At 36.3% G+C, this 13,957-nt stretch overlaps 1 protein-coding gene across 3 annotated transcripts in view; it reads left to right on the top strand.

The window, feature by feature from the left end:
* The first annotated feature begins 1,606 nt into the window (after positions 1-1,606).
* LOC107513718 (OX-2 membrane glycoprotein) overlaps positions 1,607-13,957 on the top strand; it is a 133,504-nt gene continuing 121,153 nt past the window's right edge. Inside the window, exons 1-2 of one of the 3 annotated variants that reach the window (XM_016150707.2) lie at positions 1,607-1,793; positions 11,597-11,678. In XM_016150707.2, coding sequence (XP_016006193.2) covers positions 1,716-1,793; positions 11,597-11,678 — 160 coding nt within the window. In that variant the 5' untranslated portion in view covers positions 1,607-1,715. The remainder of the gene's footprint in view (positions 1,794-11,596; positions 11,679-13,957) is intronic. The other 2 variants (XM_016150708.2, XM_016150710.2) reach the window with 2 other exon arrangements.

Below are 13,957 nucleotides of genomic sequence, written 5' to 3'. Positions count from 1 at the left end.
AAAATAAGGAAAGATTAAAAACAAAGCAATAGTAAAGATATAGCTGGCAAAAATAATGTGACAGAATGGTATAGATATGCTTATGAAGTCATATATGAGTGTTTATAGCACCACTATTAAAAATAAACTCAAACTGTAAAATAATGAAATGTCCATTAATATTAGAATAGATGAATAAATGTGGTATACAATACTTACAGAATGGGGTAGTATACAGCAGTGAGAACAGATAAACTACAACTACATGCAATAACATGGAAGAATTTTTCAAATCTACTGTTGAGTGAGAGAATCTAGATACAAATGAGGATATACTCTACGTCATTTATATAAAGTTCACAAACAGGCAAGCCTAGTCTATGATGTTAAAAGTGGAAGAGTGTTAGGAGGATGGTGACAGAAAGGGTAGGCAAAGGGAGTAAGAGAGGCTCTGAAGAGCTAGAATATTCAGTTTTTTTAATCTGCTTCTGGGAAGGTAAGTATATTTACAACTCAAGTTGTAGACTTATGATATATGTATTTTCCTCTATAAATGATACATATAATTTAAAAATTAAAAGTTTTTTTGAAAGAAAATATAGCCATGTAGCAATATTTATAAAAGACAAAGTGGAATTCAAAGTTGTTTTTTTTCTCCCCCAAACACTAAAAATTAACTCACGGTCTTCCTGCATACAGCACTGCCTCATGACTTTTAATGTCACTTCGATTCTTCTTCCTTTGCGTATCTGTCTTTACATTTTGAAGCTTTTAGAATTCTCTTTGATTTTCTTAATTTGATCTTAAGTATACTATAATATTTCTATAAGTTGGCTTTCTCTTATGTATCCTGTTTGACACCCTATGAGTATTTTAGTCCTTTCAATAGGTGCATTTCATATTTCTGATTTTCAGAAAATATTCAGCCATTTTATTATTTACAGACTTCTACTTACAGCCCTATGGATACTTAAATAAAGGCCCTGTCCCATAACTTTGTCAGAGGTGGTAGTAAGAAAATAGAGAAGGCTTCAAGAGGGGAACTTTTTGTAGACCTGTTTGTTTTTCTTTTTTTAAGGGCCTTAAACTCTGTAACTTGCTAAAATAAGAATCATCAATACAATTGGAAGGAAATTTCTCGCAGTAAAGAAAGAAACAAACAACAGTCACATTATGAAAGGAGAGCTTATTACAGAATTGATTGCTTGAATATATAATTTGATTTTGGATAAAAATAAATGTACATTTGTTTTTTTAAAGTATCTATTGGTTAAACTTAGCTTCAAACCATTTTTTTTTTTTTTGCATAGCTAACTGGGGAGACTGAATAACATTTCTAAAAAATCTTTTTCTTCTACGTGGCTGCTTAACAGCTAAGATCGCTATTCCTCCAAGCGCTAACGCAGTTAGTTCACGTCTCCTCACCTTTTCCTCTCCATTTCTTGTTTCTTTTCGTCTTTACAATAGGAAGGTTGAAAAAAGCCTGTGTTTTTTCACTTACTCAGTTCCCCCAATCGCACCCTCTGAACAATGCAAAATATTCCCACCACAGGAGAGGATGATTGATTAAAACTGGCATTTAAAAGCGCTACTCAACCGGAAACCACCTGCGTAGTTTTGTACTGAGCGTAAATGGGTGGGCGGAGGCGTGGCGCTGCGGCCAGCAAGAAGAGAGGGAGCTGAGCCGCAGTCCTTGTTGCAGCTGAAATCACTCCGTAGAGCTCGAGGTGCGCAGCATGGTCCGGCGTGAGATACCCTGTGCTTTCCAGTTGAAGCTGGCCACCCCGCAGCCGCCAGCAAGGATGGAAAAGCCGGTGAGCGGGGCCAGGCTTGGGAAGGCGGGCGCAGGTTGGGCGCGAGGGTGGCTAGAAGCGGCGGAGGGCTGAGCGCGCCATGCCGTGGCTCACTCCAGTCCGGTTTGGTCTTTCTGCAAGGGCTTTCCTCTCAGCGCTTAAGAAGCGGATTTTGCCTTCCGAAGGGTAGTTTCCAGGCCGTTCATGGCGGCACCATTATGTCGCAACGCCCTGGGAAAAGGATGCTGCTAGGCGGGGGCTACGAAGATGCTTCTCCTGAGATTATTGTCATCCTCGGAGAAGAACTGGATGGGGAGGGGCCTCTCGGCATGGCCGAGAGGCACACTGACTCTAGTTGAAAGGCTGAGAAAAGACATTCTATTTTTAAATGCCCCAAGAAGGAAAGAGGATAGCAGGTGCTGTTTGGGCTCCCTGTGACACCAGCATACTGGAGTGGGGCTGCGAAATTAGGAATTCACTCGCCCCAGGAGAGATTGCTCCCTCCTTGATGCTCTGGATCCTTCTTCCATCCTCTGGGCCTTTGCCTGGGAAGTCATAAAGGATCAGATAAATCGGGGTTAAAATTCAGGGTATTTAAGGGAGACATTTTGTTTATTCAGGATCTGTATACATGACAAAATGAAGGGAGAATTTTTCATTTACATTGGTATAATTAATAAAATAATAACAAATAATTAACAAAATAATAATAATAAAACAGTAAAAAATTGAAATCCAAATACAAATAATGCCTCAAGATTTTTTTTTTTCGTACATAGTTTATTGGTAAGACCACAAAACCAGTTACTTTGATATCTTATTAACAAAGGAGAATGGTGACCATTGAGCTAATGTTTACTGGATACCAGATGCTCTTAATCTTCATAATTGTCCTTCAAAAGAGGAATTATTACCTGATTTTACGAATGAAGAAACAGGTAGAGAGGTTAATTTTTTCCACATCCATGTGACTACAGGTGGTGGGATTAAGGTTTGGACCTATAAATTTTCAGGGGAAGAGGTATCTGTAGGGCACTGTAGCTAGCCAATGGGCAACTATCAGCCTGTCTCTCTTGTCAAAAGAAGTGGACTTTTCCATTTCTATTATTGTACCATCTGTATATGATTTGATTAATGATTTTTTTAGCTATGGAAAACATATTGGTATTTATTATTTCTTAGGCACTGTATAAAGTGCCTTAAATCCGTGAAACTCATAGTTACCCAATGAGATACCACATTTATTCAGTGGTTATTTGTATCCGTGGCTATTCTAAGAGCTTTACAAATACTACCTCATTTAGTCTTTTTAAAAGAGGTCGATACTATTATTTTTCATCCATTTTAGAAGCATTTGTTCTGGCTGACACATCTGTTATTTCTGTTCAAGTTAACCAGAGCAAATATGTATATATTTAATAGCAAAGCTTTTCTTCAAATTCCCTTTTCCTCAATCACTGTCTTTGTTTCTTAAACATTGCTGGCTCCCACTTCATACATCTTGTGTTTTGGTGGGTGTCTGCTTTCTCTCTTGTCTCAAAACAGATTTTCGCTATGGGAGCCAATCCATTTTGCATTTCTCATTATGGCCTTTGCTAAAATTTGGATTTTCACTTGAGAGAGAGGCATAATAGCTTAAAAAAATGATGGTGGAAAATTAAAATGCCAAATAAGACTTTTTAGTTCTAAAAGCGTTTTAAAATAGCTAGCGCCTAAGTGTTTGAGTGTCCTGAAACGGAGGCCCTGTACTCATCCCCTCCAGGAGTGGGAAGTTCAGGAGGATGGTAAATAAAATTTACACATAGATGTTAAAATTCAAGAATAGAAAGTACTTGTGTCTTGCTCCCTTGGGCTGGGGTTGACTGTGATAAGAGGCTAGCCTACCCATCATTGCACGATAACAGTGAAACAGTGATGGATAGATACATGAGAGTCTAGGCAGAAAGCCTCGTAGAATTTGCCTTTGGCTATCACAGGGAGAATCCAGGAACATGGAATCAGGAGAATGAGAGAGAAAACCTATAAGCACAGGATTTAACTGTATAGACAGATGATCCTGATAACTCAGCGGGAACACAGCAGCCTTAGTTTGGAATGCTAGCATAGCTAGATGTTTGTAACCATGGATCAGTAGCCCTGTCCCACGGCTTGGCAGTATGTAAACTCCCAGGAATGTAGATGCAATGCCAGAGATTGGGACAATCGTGATGTGTTGGGGTAGCAGGGGGCTGAACTGGCAGAGATAATGCGACATTGACTAACTCTAGCTGGAAGGCAACATGAAATAAAAATGAAGTTCAGTTAAAGAAAAATAGAGAAATACACATTTCTTACATATTTGTATTATAGAAAAATCTAGAAATAGAGAAAAATATAGGGAAAAGTTAACATTTCTTGCTCGTACTCCTTATAATGAACACACATGTGTAGACCAAGTGAATAGGTCAATGGGGCTGCACAGAGAAATTAATCTGTCTCCATTCCACCCTATCATTTTAGAGCAAAATGATACTGAGAATAACATTCCCTTAAACACCAACATGATTTGTAAAAAGGCCAAGGATTTCTGCCCAGATACATGAAAACAAAGCAATGAAAAAAAAAATTATAAAGCCATTACTGGTTTTTGTTTTTTCGATCATTCAATACCGTCATTGTTCATTTATTTTTTCAATTTTTCACGTTTTTTAAATTTCATATTAGTTTCAGATATACAGTACAGTAGTTGGACATTTATATAATTTATGAAGCGAATCCCCCGATTAGTCAAGTACCACCTATACATAGTTCTTACAATATTGTTGACTATATTCTCTATACTGTACTCTACATCCCCATAACTATTCTGTAGCTACTAATTTGTACTTCTTTATCTCTTCGCCTTTTTCACCCAGCCTCCCAATCCCCCTCCCCTCTGGCAGTTTGTTCTCTGTATCTGTGAGTCCGTTTTTGTTTAGTTTGTTCATTTCTTTTGTTCCTTAGATTCTGCATATAAGTGAAATAATGTGATATTTATCTTTCTCTGTCTGACTTATTTCATTCAGCATAATACCCTCTAGGTTCATCCATATCATTGCAAATAGTAAGATTTCACTTTTTATGGCTGAGAAATATTTCATTGTATATATGTACCATAACTTCTTTATTCAGTCATCTATTGATGGATACTTAGGCTGTTTCCATATCTCGGCGATTGTGAATAATACTGCAGTGAACATAGAGATGCATAAATCTTTAAGAATTAGTGTTTTGGTTTTCTTTGGATAAATTTCCAGAAGTGCAATTGCTGGATCGAAAGGTAGTTCTATTTTTAGAAACCTCCAAACTGTTTTCTGTAGTGGCTATACCAATTTGTAATCCCACATACAGTGTACAAGGGTTCCCTTTTCTCCACATCCTTGCCAACACTTGTTATTTTTTGATAACCATTCTGACAGGTGTGAGGTGATATAATTGTGATTTTAATTTGCATTTCTCTGATAACTGGCAATCTTGAACATCTTTTTATAAACCTATTGCCCATCTGTATTTCCTCTTTGGAGAAATATCTGTTCAGATCTCTGCCCATTTTTTAATTGGATTTTTTTTTTTTTGTATATTGAGTTCTTTATAGATTTTTGGATATTAATCCCATATCAGATGTATCACAGGCAAATGTTTTCTCCCATTCTGTAGGTTGTATTTTTGTTTTATTGATAGTTTCTTTTACTGTGCAAAAAGTTTTTAGTTTGATGTAGCCCCATTTGTTTATTTTTTCTTTTGTTTCTCTTGCATGAGGAGATATATCAGAAAAAAAAAAAAAATTAGTAGTAGCAATATCAGAGAGTTTACCGCCTATGTTTTCTTCTAGGAGTTTTATGGTTTCAGGCTTTACATTTAAGTCTTTAATCCATTTCGAGTTTATTCTAGTATATGGTGTAAGAAAGTTGTCCAGTTTCATTGTTTTGCATGTATCTGTCCAGTTTTCCCAACACTACTTGTTGAAGACACTGTCTATTTTTGCCTCCTTTGTCATAGATTAAATAACCATATAGGCATGGATTTTTTTCTGGGCCATTTTCTCTGTTCCATTGATCAATATATCTTTTTATGCCAGTACCATGCTGTTTTGATTACTACAACACTGTAGTTTGAAATCAGGTGATACCTCCAACTTTGTTCTTCTTTCACAAGATTTCTGTGGCTATTCAGGGTCCTTATAATTCCATATCAAATTTAGGATTATTTTCTCTAGCTCTCTGAAAAAGGCCATTGGTATTTTGATAGGAATTGCATTGACTCTATAGATTGCTTTGGGTAGTATGGCCATATTAATGATGTTGATTCTTCCTACCTATGAACATGGTATATGCTTCCATTTATTTGTATCTCCTTCACTTTCTTTTTTCAATGACTTACAATTTTCCGAGAACAGGATTTTTACCTCCCTGGTTAAATTGATTCTTAGGTATTTTATTGTTTCTGATGCAATCGTAAAAGGAATTTTTTCCTAATTTATCTTTCTGATAGTTCATCGTTAGTATATAAAAATGCAACTGACTTTTGAAAATTAATTTCGTATCCTGCTACTTTACCAAATTCATTGATCAGTTCTAACAGTTTTGGGCTAAAATCTTTAGGATTCCCTATATATAGAATCATGGTATCTGCAAATAATGACAATTTTACTTTTTCCTTTCCAATTCAGATGCCTATTTATTTCTCTTTCTTATATGATTGCTGTAGCATGGACTTCCAAAACTATGTTAAATAGGAGTGAAAATGAACATCCTTGTCTGGTTCCTGATCTTATGGAACATTCTCTTAGCTTTTCTCCATTGAGTTTGATGTTACTTATAGGGTTGTCTTATATGGCCTATATTATATTGAAGTGTGTTCCTTCTATGTCCACTTTGCTAACAGTTTTTATCATGGATGCTGGATTTTGTCAAATGCTATTTCTGCATCTATTTTTATGATCATGTGATTTTTATCTTTCAATTTGTTTATGTGGTGTATTATATTAATTGATTTGTTGATGGTAAACCAACCTTGCATCCCAGAAATACATGCCACTTGATCATGGAGTATAATATTTTAATGTATTGCTGAATTTGATTTGCTAATATTTTGTTGAGGATTTTTGCATCAGTGTTCATAGGGATATCACCCTATAGTTTTCTTCTTTGAAATGTCTTTGGTTTTGGAATCAGGGTAATGGTGGCTTCATAAAAATAGTCTGGGAGCCTTCTCTCTTGAGTTTTTGAAAAAATTTGAGAAGAATAGGTGTTAATTCTTCTTTGAATATTTGGTAAAATTAACTTATGAAGCCATCTGGACCAGGACTTTTGCTTTTGGGAAGTTTTTTGATTACTGATCCAATTTTGACCATGGTAATGGGTAGGTTCTTATTTTCTGTTTCTTCTTTACTCAGTCTTGGGTATTGTATGTTTCTAGAATTGTATGTTTCATTTCCAATTTGTTGGAGTATAATTGCTCATAAGATTTTCTTATAATCCTTTGTATTTCTGTGGAGTCTATTGTTACTTTCCTCTTTCATTTCTGATTTTATTTATTTGGGTCTTCTCTCTTTTTTCCTTAATGAATGTAGTTAGTTTATCAATTTTGCTTTTGTGTTTCAAAAAACCAGCTCTTGGTTTAGTTGATCTTTTGTATTGTTTTCATTTATTTCCACTTCGATCTTTATTATTGCCTTCCTTCTACTCACTTTGGCTTTGTTCACTGTTCTTTTTCTAGTTCTTTTAAGTATAAGATTAAATTCTTTATTTGAGATTTTTCTTGTTTCTTGATGTAGGCCTAAATAGCTATGAATTTCCCTCTTAGGACTATTTTCACTGTGTCCCATAGATTTTGAGTCATTGTGTTTCCATTTTTATTTGTCTCTAGGTATCTTTTGATTTCTTCCTTGATCTCATTGTTAACCATTCATTGCTTAGTAGCATGTTATTTAGCCTTCATGTGTTTGTGTATTTTCCATTTTTTTTTCCTTGTAGTTGATTTTTAGTTTTATACCATTGTGGTTGAAGAAGATGATATGATTTCAGCCTTCTTAAATTTATTGAGACTTTTTATGGTTTATTATGAGGTCTACCCTGGAAAATGTTCCATGTGCACTTGAGAAGAATGTATATTCTGCTACTTTGGGATGAAATACTCTAAAAATATCAACTAAATCCATATGATATAGTGTGCCATTTAAAGCTGCTATTTTCTTGTAGATTTTCTGTCTGGAAGATCTGTCCATTGGTGTCAATGTAGTATTAAAGTCTCCTACTATATGTATATGACTGTCAATCTCTTCCTTTATGTAGGTCGATAATTACTCTATATATGTAGATGCTCCTATATTAAGTGCATAAATGTTTACTAGATTTATGTCCTCTTGTTGTATCGATCCCTTTATCATTATGTAATGCCCTTCTTTGTCTCTTATTATAGACTCTGTTTTGTCTGATGTAAGTATTACTACCCCACCTTTTTTATTCACTTACATTTGCATGAGATATTTTTTTCCATCCTTTTACTTTTAGTCTGTGAGTGTCATTTGATCTGAAGTGGGTCACCTGTAGACAGGATATGTATGGGTCTTGTTTTCTTATCCATCCAACTACCCTGTTTCTTTTGATTGGAACATTTAATCCATTTACATTAAAAGTGGTTATCAATAGGTAGTACATAGGTATTGCCATTTTATTATTCATACTTATAGTTTTTTCCCTCTTCTTTTTACAGAAGTTTCCTTAACATTTTTTGTAATACCACCTTGTTGGTGATGAATTTTTTAGCTTTTTTCCATCTGGAAAGCTCTTTATCTCACATTCCATTTCGATTGAGAACTTTCCTGGATAGATGAGTCTTGGTTTTAGGTTCTTTTTTTCATCACTTTGAATATTTCTTAACAATCCTTTTTGGCCTGAAAAGTTTCTGTTGAAAAATCAGCTGACATTCTTATGGGAGTACCCTTGTAAGTAACTTGCTAGTTTTTCTTGATGCTTTTAAGATTCTCTCTTTGTCTTTAACCTTTGGAATTTTAATTAGGATATGTCTTAGTGTGAATCTGTTTGGATTCTTTTTGTTTGGGATTCTTTTGTGCTTCATAGACTTGTATATCTATTTCCTTTCCCAAGTTAGGGAATTTTTCTGTCACCCTTTCTTCAAATAGGTTCTCAATCCCTGGCTCTCTCTCTCTCCTCCTTCTGGTACCTTTATAATGATGATGTTGATACACTAGATGGTGTCTCAGAGGTCTCAAACTAGCCTCATTGTTTTTGGATTTGTTTTTCTTGTTGCTATTCTTATGGAGTGTTTTCTGCTATTGTGTCTTTCAACTCGCTGATTCAGTCCTCTGCTTCGTCTAATTTACTGTTTATTCCTTCTAGTATATTCTTCATTTCAGTAATTATATCCTTCATTTCTGAATGGTTCTTTTTCATGGTTTCTATGTACTATCTCTCTGCTGAAGTCCTCATTGAGATCATATATTCTCACCCTAAGTTCATTGAGCATTCTCATAACCACAGTGTTTTGAACTCTGTATCTGATAAGTTGCTTGCCTTTATTTTATTTAGTTTTTTTTTTTCTGGATTTTTTCCCTATTGTTTCATTTGCAGGATGTTTCTTTGTTTTCTCATTTTCGTTACCTCTGTGTTTGTGTCTATATATTAGGAAGATTTGCCACATGGCCTTTTGTAATAGGTGTCCTGTGTGGCTCAATTACAGCCTCCCTGATCACCTGTGCCAGGGGGCTCTGGGCATGTTCCTTGCATGGGTTGTGTGTTCTGCTATTGTAGCTAAGCCTAGATTGCTATTACCATGTCAGTTGATGGGATTGACTCTCAGTCTGAGTGGCTATGAGGATTTGCCACAAGGTAGGAGCTGCTGTGTAGGATCTGTCTCCTTGGAGTGGACATTCATCCCAGCAGGCTTGTGTACCTGTTGAGACCACCTTTGGGGTATGCTGCTTATGGAGCTAGTCTGGTGGTGCTCTGTGTGCTCTGATGCCATCCTCCAGGTATGTTGGTCCTGTGGTACCTTGGGAGGGTTTCCTGTGTCGGCCAAAGTCAGCCTCTGCCTTTGATTGCTCGGGGATACCTGGTAGGAGCTACAAAGTGATCCAGTGATGGTTGCTTCCTATGCTGGATCTGGAAGCAAGTGGAAGAGACCATGCTGCAAGCTGAGGTTGGTTACCCCCAGTACTGGGCTTGGGATGGCTTAGTAAAAAGAGTAGTGCACCTCAAGGCCTGGGGCTGCCTACCAGCTTCCCATAAGGCTCCACAGCTGAAAGAGACTTTGGGTAGTACAGGAGTTGGGTGGGTTGGGGACCCAGGGAGTTACCAGGGTTAAAGCAAACCAGTTTTACTCAGCCAGTGGAGATTCAGGTTTTGTTGTCAGTCCTCTCATAAAACTCTTCAATCACCACAAGGCTGGCCGCTGCCTTCCTTGAATTCTCAGACATCCGAGATTTGTTCAAGAAATACTGTAGCTTGGGGGTGGGGCTGATGGCTCACCATCCAAAGTCTCTCCTGGGATGCACAACCCACACACAAGCCACACAAACAAATTGAAGGCTGCTATCAAATTCTCAGCCTAGGGAAAGCACAGGGTGGAGCTGGCAGCCTGGGAATGGTCTTGCCAGGGGCAATTTGTGGGTTGAGTGGGGCAGGGCCTCAGGGGAACACAGGGTACAGCTGGCCAATCTTACTGGGCCAATGCAGATTCAGAATTGACCATGCAGAGGGGAGGGTTCAACATAGGCAAGATGGCACCAGTCTATAGAGTGTACCGGAGGGAGCCCCAATGCTACACAACTCTGTCTTTTCCTGTATGTCTCTTGTGCTCCCCAAGCTGCTGACCCTTCGTCAGAGCCCAGGGTGAGTGTCTGCAAGTGAATGAGTGTGTGAACAGGCCCTTTACAGGAGACATCTGAGTTTTCAGGTTTCTTCTATCTCACCCAGATGGCCAGAATCCCCACTGATTTTTACAGTCAGATTTTGTGGGAACTCCTCTCTGCCAGGGACTGGAAACTTCAGGCTGGGGAACTCCTATGTGGGGCTAGGGCCCCTACTCCTTCATAGTGGCTTCTGCAGCCATGCTCTCCTTCTTGGTACTCAGTCGCCATATGTGGGTTTGGGGCCAGCTTGTTTCACATTTCTGCCCCTTCTACTAGTCTTGATGTGGCTTTTTGTTTATATCCTGGAATTCAAGTGGTTGTCCAAGTCAATTGTTTTATAATTTGGTTGTAATTTTAATACAGTAGCAGGAGGAGGTGAACCCCACTTTTACCTAGCCTACCATCTTGACTTAACTCCCCATTATGGGTTTTTAAAAGGTAAAATTTATATAGAATTTACAAAATTTGCAGGAAAATCTACCTCAGAAAACTACAAAAGCAGTCACTTGTTTTTAAGTGGTTACCCCTAAGTTACATTTTTTAATTTTAACAGATATGGATTATTTTGGAAGTGGGTGCTCTCTAACATTTGTAGTCTCTGTGTTTTCTATGTGTATTTATGGCAGTTTGTTCTCCCCAGAGATCCAATGTCTTTGAGATTTTGCTCTTTACCATGCGGCTTTAGGAGCAAGATCTCAAATTGCTAGAGATGCCATAATGAAGGAGCCACACTGCTGCTTTTCTTTTCCCATATCCTGAGCAGACCCTGTTATTTCTTCTGTTTATAGTTTCTGATTCTGCTTCCGCAAAACCAAAGTTCTCTGGTGGTTAAAACTTTAGCTGCAACATTCCCTGAGATAGCGATGAGATTGAAGCTTCCTTAGTTTTGTCCACATCCAAATGCCCATTTTTGTACTGTGCTCTCTATCTTCAGGTGTTCGGGAGGTTCTTCTGTCATTTGTCTACCTACAGACTGATTTGGTTCTTGGCTGCAGTGACGCTATGCAGGGCGCAAGGTAAACATGCTCAATTCCCCTGCTTTGAGTCCAGGAAATACGATTTCTGGAGTGGAGAGATTTGGCCTCTGTTGTTTGTGCTGTGCTGGTTCATTTTTCTGCATGAATTATTTAAACATGTAATTTTCTTGGAAGAGAATGGTGAGAGTGGTTCTTTCTGCTTCCCACAGTTGTGTTTTCAAAGTGGAAGAAGATTTTGCTATTTAGGCACTGTTTCTATAGATAAAACTAGACATGAAAAAAAATTCGAATTCAGATATTTTTTACCTATAGATCTGAATAAATTTGAAAACAATAATTACCTATGTTTATAAAGACATAGAAATGCTTGAGGGAGTATAGATGAATATAATCCTTTGGAAGGTAATCTGGTGTGCCCCTCTTTTACATAAAAATCTAGAAATTAACGAAATAGAGAGGTTATAAAGGTTCACATAGACTATTATATAACTTATGTCTGTGCTTTCCACTTATCTGCTGAATTACCTAGTTGTGCCAGACCTTCCTTTTCTGTTTCAGTAGAGGCCACCCCTCTCTTGCTGCTGGCTTTTCATCACCTTCCATGTGACTTTGTTATATATCAGCCATCACAGGTGAATGAAGAACAGGTTTTATACCATCTGCAACACAGGATTTAACAACTGACTGGGGGAATCTGAATAGAATTCTGTATAAGCATTCTATATAAGTAGAAAAATTGTAAACGTTCCACTAAATTATTTCTTCCATAGTCAAAAAGAAAAATCATTCAAGAAGTACAACTGTAGCTTTGATTCCTTTTGTATTCTCCATTCTAAAAGCAGAAATTTCTCCAAATCTCTTCTTTGCAAAATCTCAACAAACTCCAATCCCAACAACAGGTATTGCTTCCAGAAAGTTTCACATCTACCAAGAGTAAAACTGGACTCATGCAACACTCAGAGATTCCAAACTGTATTTGTTGCTATGTTCAACTTTTCATGCCTGATATTGGGGGATTGTTGAGAGAATATTGTTTGTTTGTGCTTTTATTTTTTTTAATTACACTAGCCAACATTTAATCTATATTATTAGTCTTAAAAAACAGACTATGGTATTTTTCATTAAGTCTACATTTTGTGTACCATTTCATTAATTTGTGCTTTTATCTTTATTAATTCACTCCCTTTAATTACTTATTTACTTTTTGATGGGGGAGGGTAGGATGTTTGGATTTGTGTGTGTATTCATTTTTCAAACTCTCTTGTTTTCTAATAAATGAAGTTAGGATTAAATATTTCCCTCTAAGTACTGCTTTATCAGTTTCTGCAGATTTTAATGTATTCTCATTGTCATTCATGGTAATTTATAATTCTTGCTGTGATTTCTTCTGTAATTAAAGGATTAAAAGAGCATGTGCACAGTGTTCAAGATCATACAATAGCACTATTTTTTGTATCCTATTTTAAGCTTAATTTGGGGGAATATTCCATATATTTTTGAAAAGATTGTATGTTCTCTTTTAGATAAAAGGTTACACATGTGTATGTATATATATATATATATATATGATCTATATATAAGTATTTGTTTTTCAGATATTCTACATTCTTATATTTGACTTTTCTGCTATACTTATTTTTAATATATGCAAGTAAATATTCTCAGAGAACTGTAGACATGCTCCCATTATGATTGTGGATTTATAAATTTTTCTTTGTAGTTCTAGTAGCTTTTTATATATTTCTGAGTTATATTTTTAGGTACATTGAGGTTCATGATTAATATATATCAATTAATATATATCAATTCCAAATATTATTTTGAAAAATACGTTTTTGTCCCCTGCAGTGTTATTTCTTCCATTCTTCCTTTTCTCTTCTTTTAAAAGTCTTATAGGACTGATGCTGAAACATTTCAGGTCTTTGAATTTTTCTTGAATCTCTTGCATATCTTTATTCCTATGTACTACATTCTGGAAGAATTCAATGACCTGTTCTTCCTGCTTACTAATTTATTCCTCAGTGATATCCATTTTGAGAAGTCAGCCAATCTATTAAGATTTTATATTTTTCATTATTTACATCTCTAATTTCTACTATTTATAATGCTGACTTCTTTTTATACTTTAAGATATCACATTTATTCTTGTCTAGGTATTTATCAATTTATGATATCTTTCTTCATTTGATGTGAATTCTTAAATTTGTAGTTTACTATTCCTCTTTCAATGTGTTAGCTTCCTCAAATGTTTGGCTATTTGTAATTATATTGATATTTCTCATTGAATAATCTATTGTATCAATATGAGTAGCCAGCAT

Source organism: Rousettus aegyptiacus, unplaced genomic scaffold (assembly GCF_014176215.1).
Source record: "Rousettus aegyptiacus isolate mRouAeg1 unplaced genomic scaffold, mRouAeg1.p scaffold_m13_p_4, whole genome shotgun sequence".
Lineage (NCBI taxonomy): Eukaryota > Metazoa > Chordata > Mammalia > Chiroptera > Pteropodidae > Rousettus > Rousettus aegyptiacus.
Note: the sequence above shows the minus strand (reverse complement) of the source record. Positions and strands in the feature narration are given on the sequence as shown.